At 32.7% G+C, this 13,757-nt stretch overlaps 2 protein-coding genes across 7 annotated transcripts in view; one reads left to right on the top strand and one right to left on the bottom strand.

Annotated features, from left to right (window-relative positions):
- The first annotated feature begins 3,697 nt into the window (after positions 1-3,697).
- Positions 3,698-5,756, top strand: LOC110672902 (uncharacterized). The gene is made up of 6 exons (XM_058134328.1): positions 3,698-3,725; positions 4,254-4,395; positions 4,477-4,646; positions 4,761-5,040; positions 5,111-5,274; positions 5,385-5,756. The coding sequence occupies exons 1-6, from the start codon at positions 3,698-3,700 to the stop codon at positions 5,546-5,548; spliced, it is 948 nt and encodes a 315-aa protein (XP_057990311.1). The 3' UTR covers positions 5,549-5,756.
- A 2,377-nt stretch (positions 5,757-8,133) lies between these two features.
- Positions 8,134-13,757, bottom strand: part of LOC110631969 (purine permease 3-like) — a 92,300-nt gene continuing 86,676 nt past the window's right edge. Inside the window, exons 1-4 of one of the 6 annotated variants that reach the window (XM_058133937.1) lie at positions 10,734-10,798; positions 10,511-10,597; positions 8,913-9,754; positions 8,134-8,629 (exon numbers count right to left, since the gene is read on the bottom strand). In XM_058133937.1, the coding sequence (XP_057989920.1) occupies positions 8,315-8,629; positions 8,913-9,656 (1,059 nt within the window). In that variant the 5' untranslated portion in view covers positions 9,657-9,754; positions 10,511-10,597; positions 10,734-10,798 and the 3' untranslated portion in view covers positions 8,134-8,314. The other 5 variants (XM_058133940.1, XM_058133936.1, XM_058133938.1 and 2 more) reach the window with 5 other exon arrangements.

Raw genomic sequence — 13,757 nt, 5'->3', positions numbered from 1 at the left:
TATTGATTCCAACTTCATTCAGTAATTTGATCAAGTTAAGTCCATAATTTGGTCTAATTTTCTTCATATGAAATGTTCTACTATGTATTAGGTTTCTATCGGTTCAAGAATCGCCTAAATCAGAGTTTTCTCGAGAGAGTTATAGCCATTAGAACTTTACTGTTCAAATAGAAATCTGCAGTTCTGCAGATTCAGGTCACCAACTTTGCTCAGTAATTTGAGTGGGTTAATGGCATAATTTGGATTTGTGTTCTTCATGAAAGTTTTATGTCTATATCTCATCTAACCACTGGTAAAATTTCATGTCATTTTGACCTGCCTAGCTCGAGTTATGACCAAATGAATAAATACTGTTCATTTAGTCAGTTTGTGCAGAGGCAGCCTGCGATTTTCCGACTTCGGCCACTTTGTTCACTAGGTTTTAGTCACTTTTTGGGCAGGCTTCCTAAATGAAAATTGTGTCATTTAGTGCCTATTTTTATCCCCAATTGGTCCCATATCCATTGAACTTGTGAAATTTCATTTTTGGTCCCTCAAAGGAAATTTTAGTCATGCTGCCAGCACATGACCTTATCCAATCCGAATTGGCTTTTAATTCCAACACTTCTAACACACCTCATTTGGTCACAAATGACCATTTTTCACTTCATATTAGGTTAAAGACACCATTTACAAATTTCTCCAAAATTTTGCCTCAAAACCCTAGGTTTTAAATCCTAACCACACTAATTCATTGTAATTAACTAATTCAAAGCATATAAACACAATCTTTCAACTCATTCAAGCATTTTAACATGTTTAACTCACTCAAACTCATGCAAATCACTCTCCCCTCCCTGCTGGACGAATTTCAGTTTAGTCCCTCATACATATTTTTTTTCATTTTAAGCATATTACAAGCTAATTCAAGCTGAAAACACAACAAGTAAACTAATTTTGCACCTTAAATCACTAACCTTTGTGTAGCAACTTCTAACTCCCCTTTTCTCTAATTTTCTTTCTTCTTTTCTTCTTTCTTTGATGACCAATCTTCTTCTCAAGTTGCCTAGACAAGCTTTAACTATGGTGGCTTACTTTTCTATGGTGAAATCTTATAATATGCAAGCTCAAAATTGAGCTTTAATGGAGGTTTTGGTGTGGGAGAGAGAGAGTGACGTTTTTGAAGAAGACTTGTGTTTTATTTTATTTTTTTCTTTTCTTTTCTTTTGTCTTTTATCTCTTTAGGAAGACCAAAAATTTATTTAATTAATTTATTAATTATATGACTTATGGCATCATGCATGATATCATGCATGATGTCATCTTCCTACACCTTTTTAACTTTTTCATTTTCTCTTCCCTTTTTTTTTTCAATTAGTTCTTTAATTTAATTCTCGATCCCGAAGTTTTCTTTTCTTCGATTTTATTTGACAGTTAGGCCAGGAGTTAGCTCTCGGAGTCAATTGACCAAATTGCCCTTCGCCGGTTCAATCCGGTTTGAAAATAATTCTATATTTCTTCCGGTTCCCTGACCTAATTATTTGACTGGCTTAACAATTCTTTTTCGTGATTTTCTCTTTTCCACTGTGTTCGTAATGGTCCTAAGGACCGCGGCGTCACATTTTACGGTTCGAATTTGAGTTTAAAATGACTTCGCAGTCCTTCCCGAGAAGATCACCCATTGCTGTGACTCTCGGCTCGTTTAACTTCTTATGTTCTATTTTTCTTGTTTATACTTAACTAATTGGACATTACTAATTATTTGTGTTTATAGCTTCTCTAGTTGCCTTGAGTGTGGTTTTAATCCCCTAATTGTCCGGACCGACACCGATCACCGGAATAATAAAATATACCAGGCTATACAAATGGAGTGTTACATACTTCACGGTTCTCCTATATTTTTCTTATCAAGGCCAATCAATTCATAAGCCTTAAAAAGGCTGACAATTCAACACAAGCGGTGGTTGTGCTTTTTTTCTATCTTATTCAAGAGAGCATTGTTGGGTACAAAAAGAAGAGCATGTCCTTATTGTCACTGGTTGAAAGAGATATCTCATGTACTTTATGGTCCCAAAAAAAATTGAAGATTGCCCCAAATGTAACACCCTACTTCTCTATTTTGATAGATATGAAAATGGCTCTTCATGAATTGGATTTTTTTTGTCTCTTTTGCCCTCAATTAATTTCTATGGTTCTAGTGTCATTAGAGCATTAATTTCTTCTCTCTGGTTTCTTAAGGGTGCCATTGAAGTCACTGAGCTAGGACTATGTAATTAATTTCAAATTTTGATTTTTTTTTAGTTTGAAATTCAAAAATTAGCTAGATTTCGTCATGGTGGTTCATGTAAATGTAAATTTAATTTTGAATTGTTTTGTTATATTGATTTATGATGAAGTTTGTTTTATTGTGTTGAAGTAGTTCTGTTGGTTTAGTTTAAGGGCTTTTGGGTTTGCAATAGAGATTAGGAGAGGGAGAAGCAATTTGGATTTGGTTTTGTGAATGAGGTAAGCATCGGTTGTTTAATGGAGAAGGACATTGGATGTGTTTGAATGGAGAAAAAGACAGGGATGGGAGGAAGGAGAGAGAGATAAGAGATCGTAGTGAGAGAGAGAGAGAGAGAGAGAGAGAGAGAGAGAAAAAAGAAAAAAAATATATCTTTTATTTTTTGCACAATACTGCCAAGTTAATCGGAAGACCGGTGATAATAAGTGAGAAGGAGTTTATTGTTAACTAATCAAAGTTCATTGAATTTTATGCTACAAAATAAAATTTAAGGACAATGTTATTACAATACTTTAAGTTCAGGACGACCTGTAAAATTTATCCCGGTAGTCGATTGTGGCAAGGAGGATAGTTGGATTGGCAATCGTTCTCCTCTAACAGTGGTATGAATAGAAATTTGTGGATGCCACGGGATTAATTCTTTTTTACCAGCTTTTGTTGTACAGGTAGTATACCGGCTTCATTGATTCTTCCAAGTCTTGGCATTTTTCAAGATTCATACTCCTGAGCTATCTCCATGATGCATCAAAGGGATTTTGAGTGAATGATACCTTGATCCTTCAAGCATAAATTACTCTCACTTCTATTACTGAAGGTCTCCTATGATTATAACTGAAATCTTTTGCTGTGAGTGCTTGGAAACCAATTCTCAAGTAATACCGGTAACTTATCATTGGAAAAGTTATGGATAACTTAAACCAACCATTACTAAATTAAAAATTAAATTCTATTAAAATCATAAAAAATCAATTTATTATAATTAAATAACTATATTTTAATTTTATTTTAATTAGATCTCATTTAATGAATTTTAATCAGCTATTTAACAAAAAATTGACAAACATTTATTATTATTCTTTTATTAATTAACCTGATCTCAAATCATTTGGTGCCTATAAGACTAATGCATTATTAGCTTGTTAATGGAGACTAAAACACTATATAGAATCTTAAATTTAATTAATATCAAGCTAAGAAAATTATACATAATGCCTATTATAAATTATTTTCCATCTAGCAAGTTTCATTGGTTCATCCAAAGAGCACATATAGATGTGATAAGTAGCACAGATGCAACTCATTCAACTAGAACAACTCATAGAGTAAATAATGAGTACATTTAAAGATGTCCGGTTGATTGAAATTTTGTTTAAGGATTCAATTGACTATTTAAGAATACTTCGGAAGTTAAAATAAACCTTTGATCATTAAATTATGGAAGCAGCGAATATTGCTTGCCTCTGTATGGGATAAAAGGGAACAACTATTGCTCCCAAAGCAAAGGCAAGTATAAAGTTAATAAAAATTATCAAGGCAAAGGCAAACATAAAGTCAATAAAATTATAAATTTCCTCTCAAACACGAAAATGCCAATTAGATTGACAATTATTTTCTTTAACATTTTTTTATGATGATAAACCCTTGCATGTGACCCGACTGCTAGTAGGGTACTTGACCCTACCGAAGAACAAGATTTATATATATATATGCGACCAAATAAGTAGCGAGATGGGTGTTGATATCTAGAGCAGGGTATATCAGCAAATAGGGAAGAACGATTTCTTAACACAGTTGCTGCTGCCTCTAACAATGAAGAATCACACGGTAAAGAATCACCTTTTGTGTGTGTACATATATATATATATATATATATATATATATATATATATATTGAATTTATGATTATTCAAATCTGATTAATTAATTTCTGCGGCGAGAATAATTAGACCATAATTTTTTTTTTTTTTATTTCTTACCTGTTTTGAGCAAGGCATTAGAATATCAAAAAGGAATGCGCCACCTTCTCACTACACGTTAAAGATTGAGTCATTCTCACAATTGTGTAAAATACTCAAGAAGACTGGACTTGAGAAGTACGAATCTGATGTTTTTGAATCCGGCGGCTACAAATGGTATTGGTTTGCAATTAATTCCACCAGTATTCACATGAGCATGGTGTCGTAACTGGTTAACGTTTGTGTTGCAATATTTAGGAAATTGGTGTTGTATCCTTCTGGAAATGTGAAAAGAGGTGGGAATGATCACATCTCTCTCTACGTAGCAATTGCTGAGGAAAATGCAATTCCTCCTGGATCCCAGGTTGATGTGATCCTCAGATTTTCTATTTATGATCATATTCGAGACAAGTACTTGACAATCCAAGGTGGCTTTCCATTTAACCTCTTTTCTGTCTTAAAGTTATCAAATGCTCACAAAGGAAATAGATTAGACCATTTGACAGGACTGGATTTATTATTATCTTTTTCTGTTGATGCAGATGATAAAATGAGGCGTTACCATTCGCTGAAGACTGAAAATGGTTTTGACCAACTAATCTCACTCAAGATGTTCAATGATTCTTCTAATGGATATGTTGATGATGATTGCTGCGTTTTCGGAACAGAGATTCATGTTATTAAGTGTGAAGGCAAAGGGGAGAGATTTTCCATTGTAGAAGAACCTGATGATGGTGCCTTTACATGGATGATTGAGAAATTCTCCACATTGCAAAAAACTCGCAATCGTTCAGAGGAATTTTCTCTTGCAAATCATAAGTGGTATGCTGCCAGCCCAGGATAGATGATTTGTTTTTATTGATTTTGTAATGATTGTGGGTAATGATTTCAGGCGCTTGCTGTTATATCCCAAAGGAGATTCAATGGCAAGAGGCAAAAGTGTGTCACTCTTTTTAGAATTACTTAACAACAGTGCTCATCCTCATCAAAGAGTGTATACAGAATATAAGCTGACAGTAAAAGATCAGGTCCGGGAAAGCCATCATGAGATTACAGGCAAACTAATTTAGATTCTGTATTAACACAAGTATGTGATTTCTCTGTGCCTGCAGTGTAAATAGTTTCAAAACAAACTTCTGATACAAGTTTCTCAATCCTCATGACAGGAAGTGATTGGTTTAACAGCAAATCAGGCGAAGATAGCTGGGGATGTTCTGAATTCATGCCGCTTAATGATATTTATAATGCATCAAAGGGATTTCTAGTGGATGATACATTGATTGTTGAAGCACAAATTTCCCTCCTCGCAGATGTTGAACCTCTCTCCTAAAAAATCAATGCTTTAAATATGAATAGTAATGTATTACTGTGTGCCAGTGCTTTTCGTGCTATTGTTTTCTTATGAGCTAGTGGCCCCAACTAAGATGATAATGGTGATGTTTAGCTTGAGGAATTTGGCAAACCAATTACTCTGTTACAGGCATAAAGTTTATTAATATTATATATGAATATTAATATTATCAGGTATCAGTTCGAATCTTCACGCCAATTCCTCTGTAAAATAATAATAATAAAATAAAATAAATCTTGGATTTACTTAGACCAAAGTCTAGGTCATATTGATATTTAAATTTTTCTTGTCAAGCACGCTACAGGAAGAATCATAGGGCTCCAAGCATCGGTGAGTGAAGATCGAGAAGTGCTATGAATGGGTTAAGTGGGAATATAATGGCTGCACAATTAGAAAATTCATCCCTTGCTTATTAATTCTTCAAGGTCCCAGAATTCGACGATAGCATGCAAGAAAAATCAACTGCACTGCAAAGACTCTTTTTATTTGGGTTTGAACATGAATGGTGGCAATTTTTGATATTGAATCACAGTTCATTTTGTTGATATTTCAATTCAAAATTTTTGTTGTAGAAATTTTTAAGAAATTTATTCACAAATTGAGAATTTTGTTCTGATTTATCCATAGGTTGAATTCTCATTATCAGTTTTGGATAATTTGAGAGGGAGACTGTCAAAAGATAAGAGTGAGAGAAACAGAGACATCATACTAATTGAGAAAGAGGAAGGAGACAAGGGAGTGTTTATAGAGACAGAAAGAGACTTAAAAATGAATTGAGTTGAGTTGAGTTTTGGAATTACAGTATTAGCATATAGATCGCCAAATGAATAGTAATGAAAGGGATGAATGAAAGTGGGTTACCAAGCCCAACTGAAAGGCACGTCTTTTTAAAAGCGAGAGAAGAACAGAAAATGACTATTATATATATCTTAATAAAATTAATTATTTAATTTTTATATTTTAAAGTGTATATTATTTAATTTTTATATATATTTTTAAATTATTTAAACTCTTTATTAATTTTTTATTATTTAATAAATTTTAATATCAATTAAATTATTATTTAATCTATCTATTTTAATAAAATTAATTAATTGATCATTATACTTTTAAAAATATTATTATTTAATTTTCTATTTTTATTAAACTAATTATTTAATCTTTTTATTTTAAAAAATATAATATTTTAAAAAATACATTCTTAAATAGATATAAAAAATTTTATTATATAAAAATTAAATCTGAATTTATATTTTTTAAAATTATTCACATCTTTCTATTAATTCGTTGAGCATAATTTTTCTGCTTTCTTTATAGGGAAATAATTTTTTTGGATTATTATCTTGATTAAGTGGAAATTTAAGAGAATTGATTAAGCATTTTGAACAGACAATTTGTACCATTTTTCTATAAATGATGAAAATGGATAGGGAATAAGATATATGAGAAGAAAGAAAAAAGAAAGGGTAAGAAAGAAATAAGAATGAGACAGTTAGCACATTTTAGGTATTAAAAAAAATAACTAGATCAACTAAAGAGTTAATCAAAATAAATTATAGAAACTAACTAATATGTTTTTAAGATACGAGAATTAATTAATTAGTTTCGTTAAAATAAAAAGATTAAATAATAATTTGATTGACATTTAAATATATTGACTAATTAAAAATTAACAAAGGGAATAAACAATTTAATAGAAATAAAATATAGAGATTAAATAATATATTTTTTAAAATATAGAGATTAAATAATAATTTTTTAAAATATAGAGATTAAATAATAATTTTTTAAAATATAAAAATTAAATAATCCTTCTAGAGATACATGTAAATCTTTCTAACTTTTACGGTTGAACTTGGCTTACTGTGTTTGGGAATGAGTTTTTTAAAGTAACCGAAGGTTTTTCAAGGTTTAAAAACCTTAAACTTTTGTTTGGGAGGGTAGAAGGTTTTTTAAAGTATGATTTTTAGAGGTTTTTAAAAATATCAAAAACCTTCATTTTCTAATCAATCAAACTAGTGAGTCAGGTTTTCTCTTAAAAACCTTTAAATACTTTCAAAAAAAACCTTCATTTCCTTGTAAACACTAAAAAAGTATGAATTTTCTAAAAATCATAAAAAATTTTATTTTGAAAAACTTTATTTTATTAAACTTTACTTTATAAAACTTTATTATACAAACGGAGGGTTAAGTGGAGGCATGTTTGCTATTTTTTTTTGGAGCAATGAATATTTCTGGATAACTTTAGCTCTCAGTCTTAAACTGTAGTGATCTGATTTTATATATGTTTACAAATTTCTGAACTGACATTCTGTTTGCTGATGTCAAAAAATCCTACAATTCAATAGAGGATGGGAATTATCGGCTCTTAATTTTCTTGCATATCAATATTTTGTTATAGATATCAACTTGTTACAGTTTGTTTGATAAGAACCAAACCGTGGTAACAGTTAAAATCGCTACTTCTAATTTAATTGAAGGGTAATCTTACCAGTTGTTAATCTAAAAATCCGCAGAAAGTAACTGCACCAAATTAGGATCAGAGCCAACAAAACAAAACACTGTAAAGAAGCAACTCTCTTGTTAGTTTTTCAAGCAGTTAAAAACTTCAGTTGAACAGAACTTTGGGATCAGCCATGGTCACTTGATAACAATTGCCTCTCAATCAGAAACTTGCTAACAAATATATAAAAGCACTTATTACATATATTTTTTACATATATTCAACATATGATTAAACTTCTCCTAATTTTGAAGCCTGATTCTAAGTTTCTTGATTTGCCGGAGCTCACCATAGAAGTAAGAAATGAAGCCCCAGATAGACAAAACAAGAGAAATCACTTTCTCAACTCGTACTTTTTCGTGGTAGAACAACACAGCTAAAGCCTCTGTCACAGGCAGCAGACCAGAAATTATAATACCAGAGAGCAACGAGGAATGACAGAAAATGACACCGACTGCTCCCATGAAGAAGAATTGCCAAAACACTGCAGTACACACCATTACCACATAATATTTTTCTCTCCCAAGCTCAAAGTCTCTTGCCTCTCTTGGAATTGCCTGCATCAAGCCATGCCAGTTAAATTATCTATTTTAGATTTCAATCTTAATTGATATTCAAAATTATCATAATGCTAAGGTAACCATTTCATATGTATGGAAGCCCCAAGTTAAGATAAATGAAATTTTAGCCAATTATGATTTAACATCCTTTTCTATGTTCTGATATCGAAATTGAACTAGAGGATGAGTATTGTTTTATCAAAAGAAACTTCAATTGAAAACATGTTTTTGAATATATATGTAAGCTGGCGTGCGTGCGAGAGAGAGAGAGAGAGGAAACCTCAAAATCCTTGTGCAGAAGCATCCCAATGGTGCAGACTGCAGTAGCGAAGAAAGACAAAACCATCTGCATCTCCATAACTAGAGTGTAAGTGATGGTCTGCTTTGCTTTCTTATATGTCAACTCGATCAAGGGTAGCACAAACCCATAAAGCACTGAAGCTCCAAGCGTCATTAAAAACCCCATAATGTACTGTTTGTCGGTTTCATGAGCAGGGCGATCAGAACTAGCATGGAGGACTAGGACAACAGCTCCAACAGACAATAAGAAAATTGCATTAATGGTAAAAGGTGTGAACTTTTGCTTGACCAAAATATAAGCAAATCCAGCAGTAAAGCCCAGTTGGGTAGCAATTATAAGAGAATAAGTAGTGACGGGTAGAAGAGAAACACCACTGGCAGCAAGAAAATCATCAAAGCCAGTAAGAACACCTATAACAGCACAAGCTAAGAAGAGGTGCGGGCTAATATAGAAAAGCTTGGTCCTGGAACCCTTTTTCCTTCGACGATACAAGTATGAAACAGAGAGAGGAAATATGATAAATGGCCAACCAGCTGTCTGCAGAAAGCATGATATCCAGACACCCTTACCACCTTTCAAGAAGTAGAGCCGCTGGATGAGTGGACCTCCGCAATTGCCTATCCCCAACATTGCACCGTTCAATACGAGCAGGAATTTCTTCAGGGATCTGCTCATCTTCTCTTCTTCACTTGATACTTGGTTATTACTAATGTCGGTCTCCATCTTTGCAAGCCAGTATCCGCTCTCTCATGAAGCACAATTCACAGAATGGATCCTGACGGCGATATTGCAAAAGTTCTCTATAACAGGCTTATTTGTACCTATTTAAACACACAAATTAAGTATGAAACATGGAGACATCAAAATGCTTGCAGGATATAAAAATGAGGCTTGCTAGATTTACATTGATTCATATCATGTTTACTTGTGGAAGCTGGAGTTGCAGGGTTACTGCCGCAGATAATCTATGAGTAATTTCCAGGTTTTGGGGGTTTACATGTCCAATCAGTAAGCTTCATTTGGACTAGAAAGAGAAATAGATTATTTCCAATGGATAATTGATTTTGAACACTCTATTGGAATTTTTTTTTTCTTTTTTATTCATTTACCATTGGATTGTTCAAATAGGAATTTTCCCAGTGGTCGTATGATTGCCTTAAAAAGCGGAGATGAATATTGTCTTCCTTGGAAAAGGCAAGGCGATTATACAAATTCTTGAATACCAGATAAGACAATAAAATTCAAATATTAATGTAACCATAATAAAGATTATTAGGAATCTTTGGAGATTTGACCCTTCCAAAATCACCTTCTAACAGATCATCACATAAGAACTTACATAAATACCATCCCTCTTCAGAATTCAGATGAATGAAATTTCATTTATCCCCATTTCAGCCATATGATTAACATTTGATTGATCCAAATTTACTAATACTCGGAAACATCACTACTAGTGGTGGCTGAGTTTAATGGAGAGCAAGGCGGCAGGAAAAAAAAAAAGGCTAATATTCAACAGTTAGGAAACTAAACATTAATGGTATGCAGTTATACAAGAAAAAGAATCATAAAGTTACCTCTTTGAACAAGATTGCCACCACCTCAAAATCAAAGAACCCCAGAAGAATAAGAACCGAAAAGCCCATTTTTGAAAGAAGACAGTCCTAGCAAATTATGTGGTAGCCAAAGAAAGCAGCAGTATATGAAAATCCATGCAAATCCTCACCTAAAGAAGATAGCAGAAAGCAATTTCATACAAAGCAAGAAATGACGTAACAATCAAGACCCAAAAGCCGGTACCTTGAATTATTTTATGGAACTTGCAGTTTTTAATATTAGCCTTGAGAGGAGGAGCTGGTTGCAGAAGACCCTGCCGTTTGAGGGACACGTATTGCTAGGAGCTCTGTGACTCTTTGTGGTACTGTAACGCGGGCAACAACCAAAGTGGCCGCGGGCCTTATAATTTTTCTTGTTGGGTTGTAGTTTTAATTGACATTTCGAAATGGGCCGTGGACACTTATTATTAAGAGCTCAGTAACAATTTTCTTTTCTAATAAATTATCTATTTTAATATTTATTATTAAATTAAAACTAATTAATAATATAAAAATGATAATGAGAAGGGTTGGGAAAGAATCGCTGCTCCATCTCTATCCCGAGAGGTAAGAGTTAGAGGCGCAAACTTTCCTATGAGGGAGCGAGGCGGGCGAGTTTTCCCACAGAAACTCTTTTTATTTTTTATTTTAATTTATTATTATATAATATAAAATATAAATTAGAAACATAAGTTTTAAATATAATTTTAATAATGTATTTATATTTTTTTAAATTATGATATTTAAGACTCCATTTATTTTATGAAAATACTTTTAAAAAAAATTTCATATTTTTCAATGTTTAGGATATAAAAAAAATAAGTTAGTGAAAAATATTTTCTCAATCAAAATAAAAATTAAGTAATTTTTAAGAAAAATAACTTTTTTTACATTATCTAAATTTTATTGATCTTATTAAAATATAAAAATATTTATATATACATTATATAAATACATATTATTAGTTTAATATTATAATAAAAAAATAAATGTCACGACCCAATCTTACGGGTTGGACCGGCACTAGGACCTGAACCGGCATAAAGCCCCCCAAAACTAGTAGTAAGCCTTATTGTTCCTAACTCCATAACCAAGACTCAAAACTGAGCCCAACATGTATATAAAGTAAAATAAAATAAAAATATTTTATTTTAAATCGGATCAACTCAACCCAATGATTATCAGCTACCAAAGCGAGGAGAGCCCAACTCAACCCTATTACCACAATTTAAAAATTATTTATATATCATAAAAATTTTGTCATTCAGTGAAAAATAAAAAACTCAATTTAACACTGTCTCTAATAAGATCTATAATACTGCTAACACATGCAAAGTTCTAGATTTCAAATTTTAAAAAATATATATATTACAAATAAATAACTCGTAATAAACCTGTGAGGAAAAGGCATGTTATTCTGAAAAAGAACTCCTCCTATATCCTAAAAAAATAAGGTGAACAGGAGTGAGCGTTCGATTCAGAGAGTAAATATTTATTTTACATATAATTTCTATAACTATCTAATTCTAATACACCCTTAGAAATGAAATGCATCATCTTTACACTAGTTATACAAATAATATTAAGTCACATCAAATATAATCTGAAGTATTCACACACCCGAGTCAAATCTATACTCACACATATATATATATGGGGAGCTGATCCCCCTACCCAGCTCTCTTAATCCAAGGCCTGCTAGCGAGATCAACTCGAGCCAGACTTTCGCTTAATAATCTATATGCGGGGGTCAGCAAAATCAACTCAAAGCTGTACTCACCCTGACTTCCTTAAAAAAGACCGGGCCCTAAGCGAGACTAGCTCAAGTCGATTTGCTCGTCCTATCCATATCTATCACACCACACTACAAGCACGCCGACACACACACACAGCTCCAGATTATCAAAACATAGTAACTAAAACAGTATTCATCAAGTACAAATGCAATACGGGGTATGCCTAATACTTAACTATATATATATATATATATATATATATATATATATATATATATATATAAGTGATGCATGAGCATGCCAGAAGTATAATAATATTGAAATTATAAATAAAATAAATATATACTTACTGATTGACCAAAAACTACTGCGGTAGCTAAAGGGAGAAGGATGGATGACCTTGATCACCTAGATAATTATGTTATAAATTTATTAATGCTAACCCAAATCAAAATTTTAAAGAATTAAGGACACTCTAATTTATGCTGAAAATCCGGCAGAGCCTCCCCTATACCTAAGACCTATACAACCTGCAAAGTAGTTCAAGTCACACTTCTAAAGCCACACATTATCTCAACAACAACACATGGCCCCTCCTGGGCCCTCCAACTCAGGCAAATGTCACATAATCTAACAATTCAATTTTAAGGTTTAAAACGGATATTTTGCAAAAGTCATTCTAGCTAGCTGTAAAAATTCTAAAATTTTATCCCGCGGTCTTTAACAATATTATAGAGCTAATGCAAAAGGAATTATAATTTTTTAGCTACCCATAAATATTTTATGGAATTTTATTCTAAATTCAACACTATAAAATTGAAGAAACTCAGAGTTCGGGTTTACCTATGTCAATTCTAACGCTTGGAACGCGTCCGGGGCATCTGAAAATGGTGGGATAGCCTATAACTTTGACCCGGTTCCAAAGTACTTCCAGCAGCTTATCTGCTTGGCCTGAAATTGCAAATCCGGGTATCGGTCGAATTGCCATGAAACGAAAGTACCTATGCAAAGCCCACAACACGAGGGGTTAGACTAAAATATTTATATTTACACATAAAATAATTATTTTAAAATTAGGAGTGTTACGTTCTCCCCCCTCCCTCTACAAAAAATTTATCCTTGAATTTTACACAAGGCAGAATAAAGAATTACAAGATTAAATAGTGAACAAGTACGGGTACTTTTTGCGCATGTCCTGCTCTAACTCTCAGGTACACTCTTCTACTGATTGGCTCTTCCACAAAACCTTAACCATAGGGATCTGTTTTTACCTTAGTTGCCTCATCTGAAAGTCCACTATAGCTACTGGCTGCTCCTCGAAGGTTAAGTTTTCTTTCAACTCCACTGTATCGGGTTGTAACACATGGGAAGGATCATGTATGTACTTCCTAAGCATGGAAATGTAGAACACTGGGTGGACATGAGAAAAGCTTGGTGGTAACTCCAACCGATAGGCCTTTGCTTCAACTCTATCAGTAATCTCAAAAGGCCCT

This window comes from Hevea brasiliensis, chromosome 14 (assembly GCF_030052815.1).
Source record: "Hevea brasiliensis isolate MT/VB/25A 57/8 chromosome 14, ASM3005281v1, whole genome shotgun sequence".
In the NCBI taxonomy this organism is placed as follows: domain Eukaryota; kingdom Viridiplantae; phylum Streptophyta; class Magnoliopsida; order Malpighiales; family Euphorbiaceae; genus Hevea; species Hevea brasiliensis.
The sequence above is the reverse complement of the archived record's forward strand: the minus strand, read 5'-3'. Positions and strand labels throughout refer to the sequence as shown.

Coding starts and splice junctions, on each gene's coding strand:
- LOC110672902 (XM_058134328.1), top strand. CDS start 3,698: ATGGAAGCAGCGAATATTGCTTGCCTCT. Junction 3,726..4,253: donor AGCGAATATTGCTTGCCTCT/GTATGGGATAAA, acceptor GTTTTGAGCAAG/GCATTAGAATATCAAAAAGG. Junction 5,275..5,384: donor AAGCCATCATGAGATTACAG/GCAAACTAATTT, acceptor TCCTCATGACAG/GAAGTGATTGGTTTAACAGC.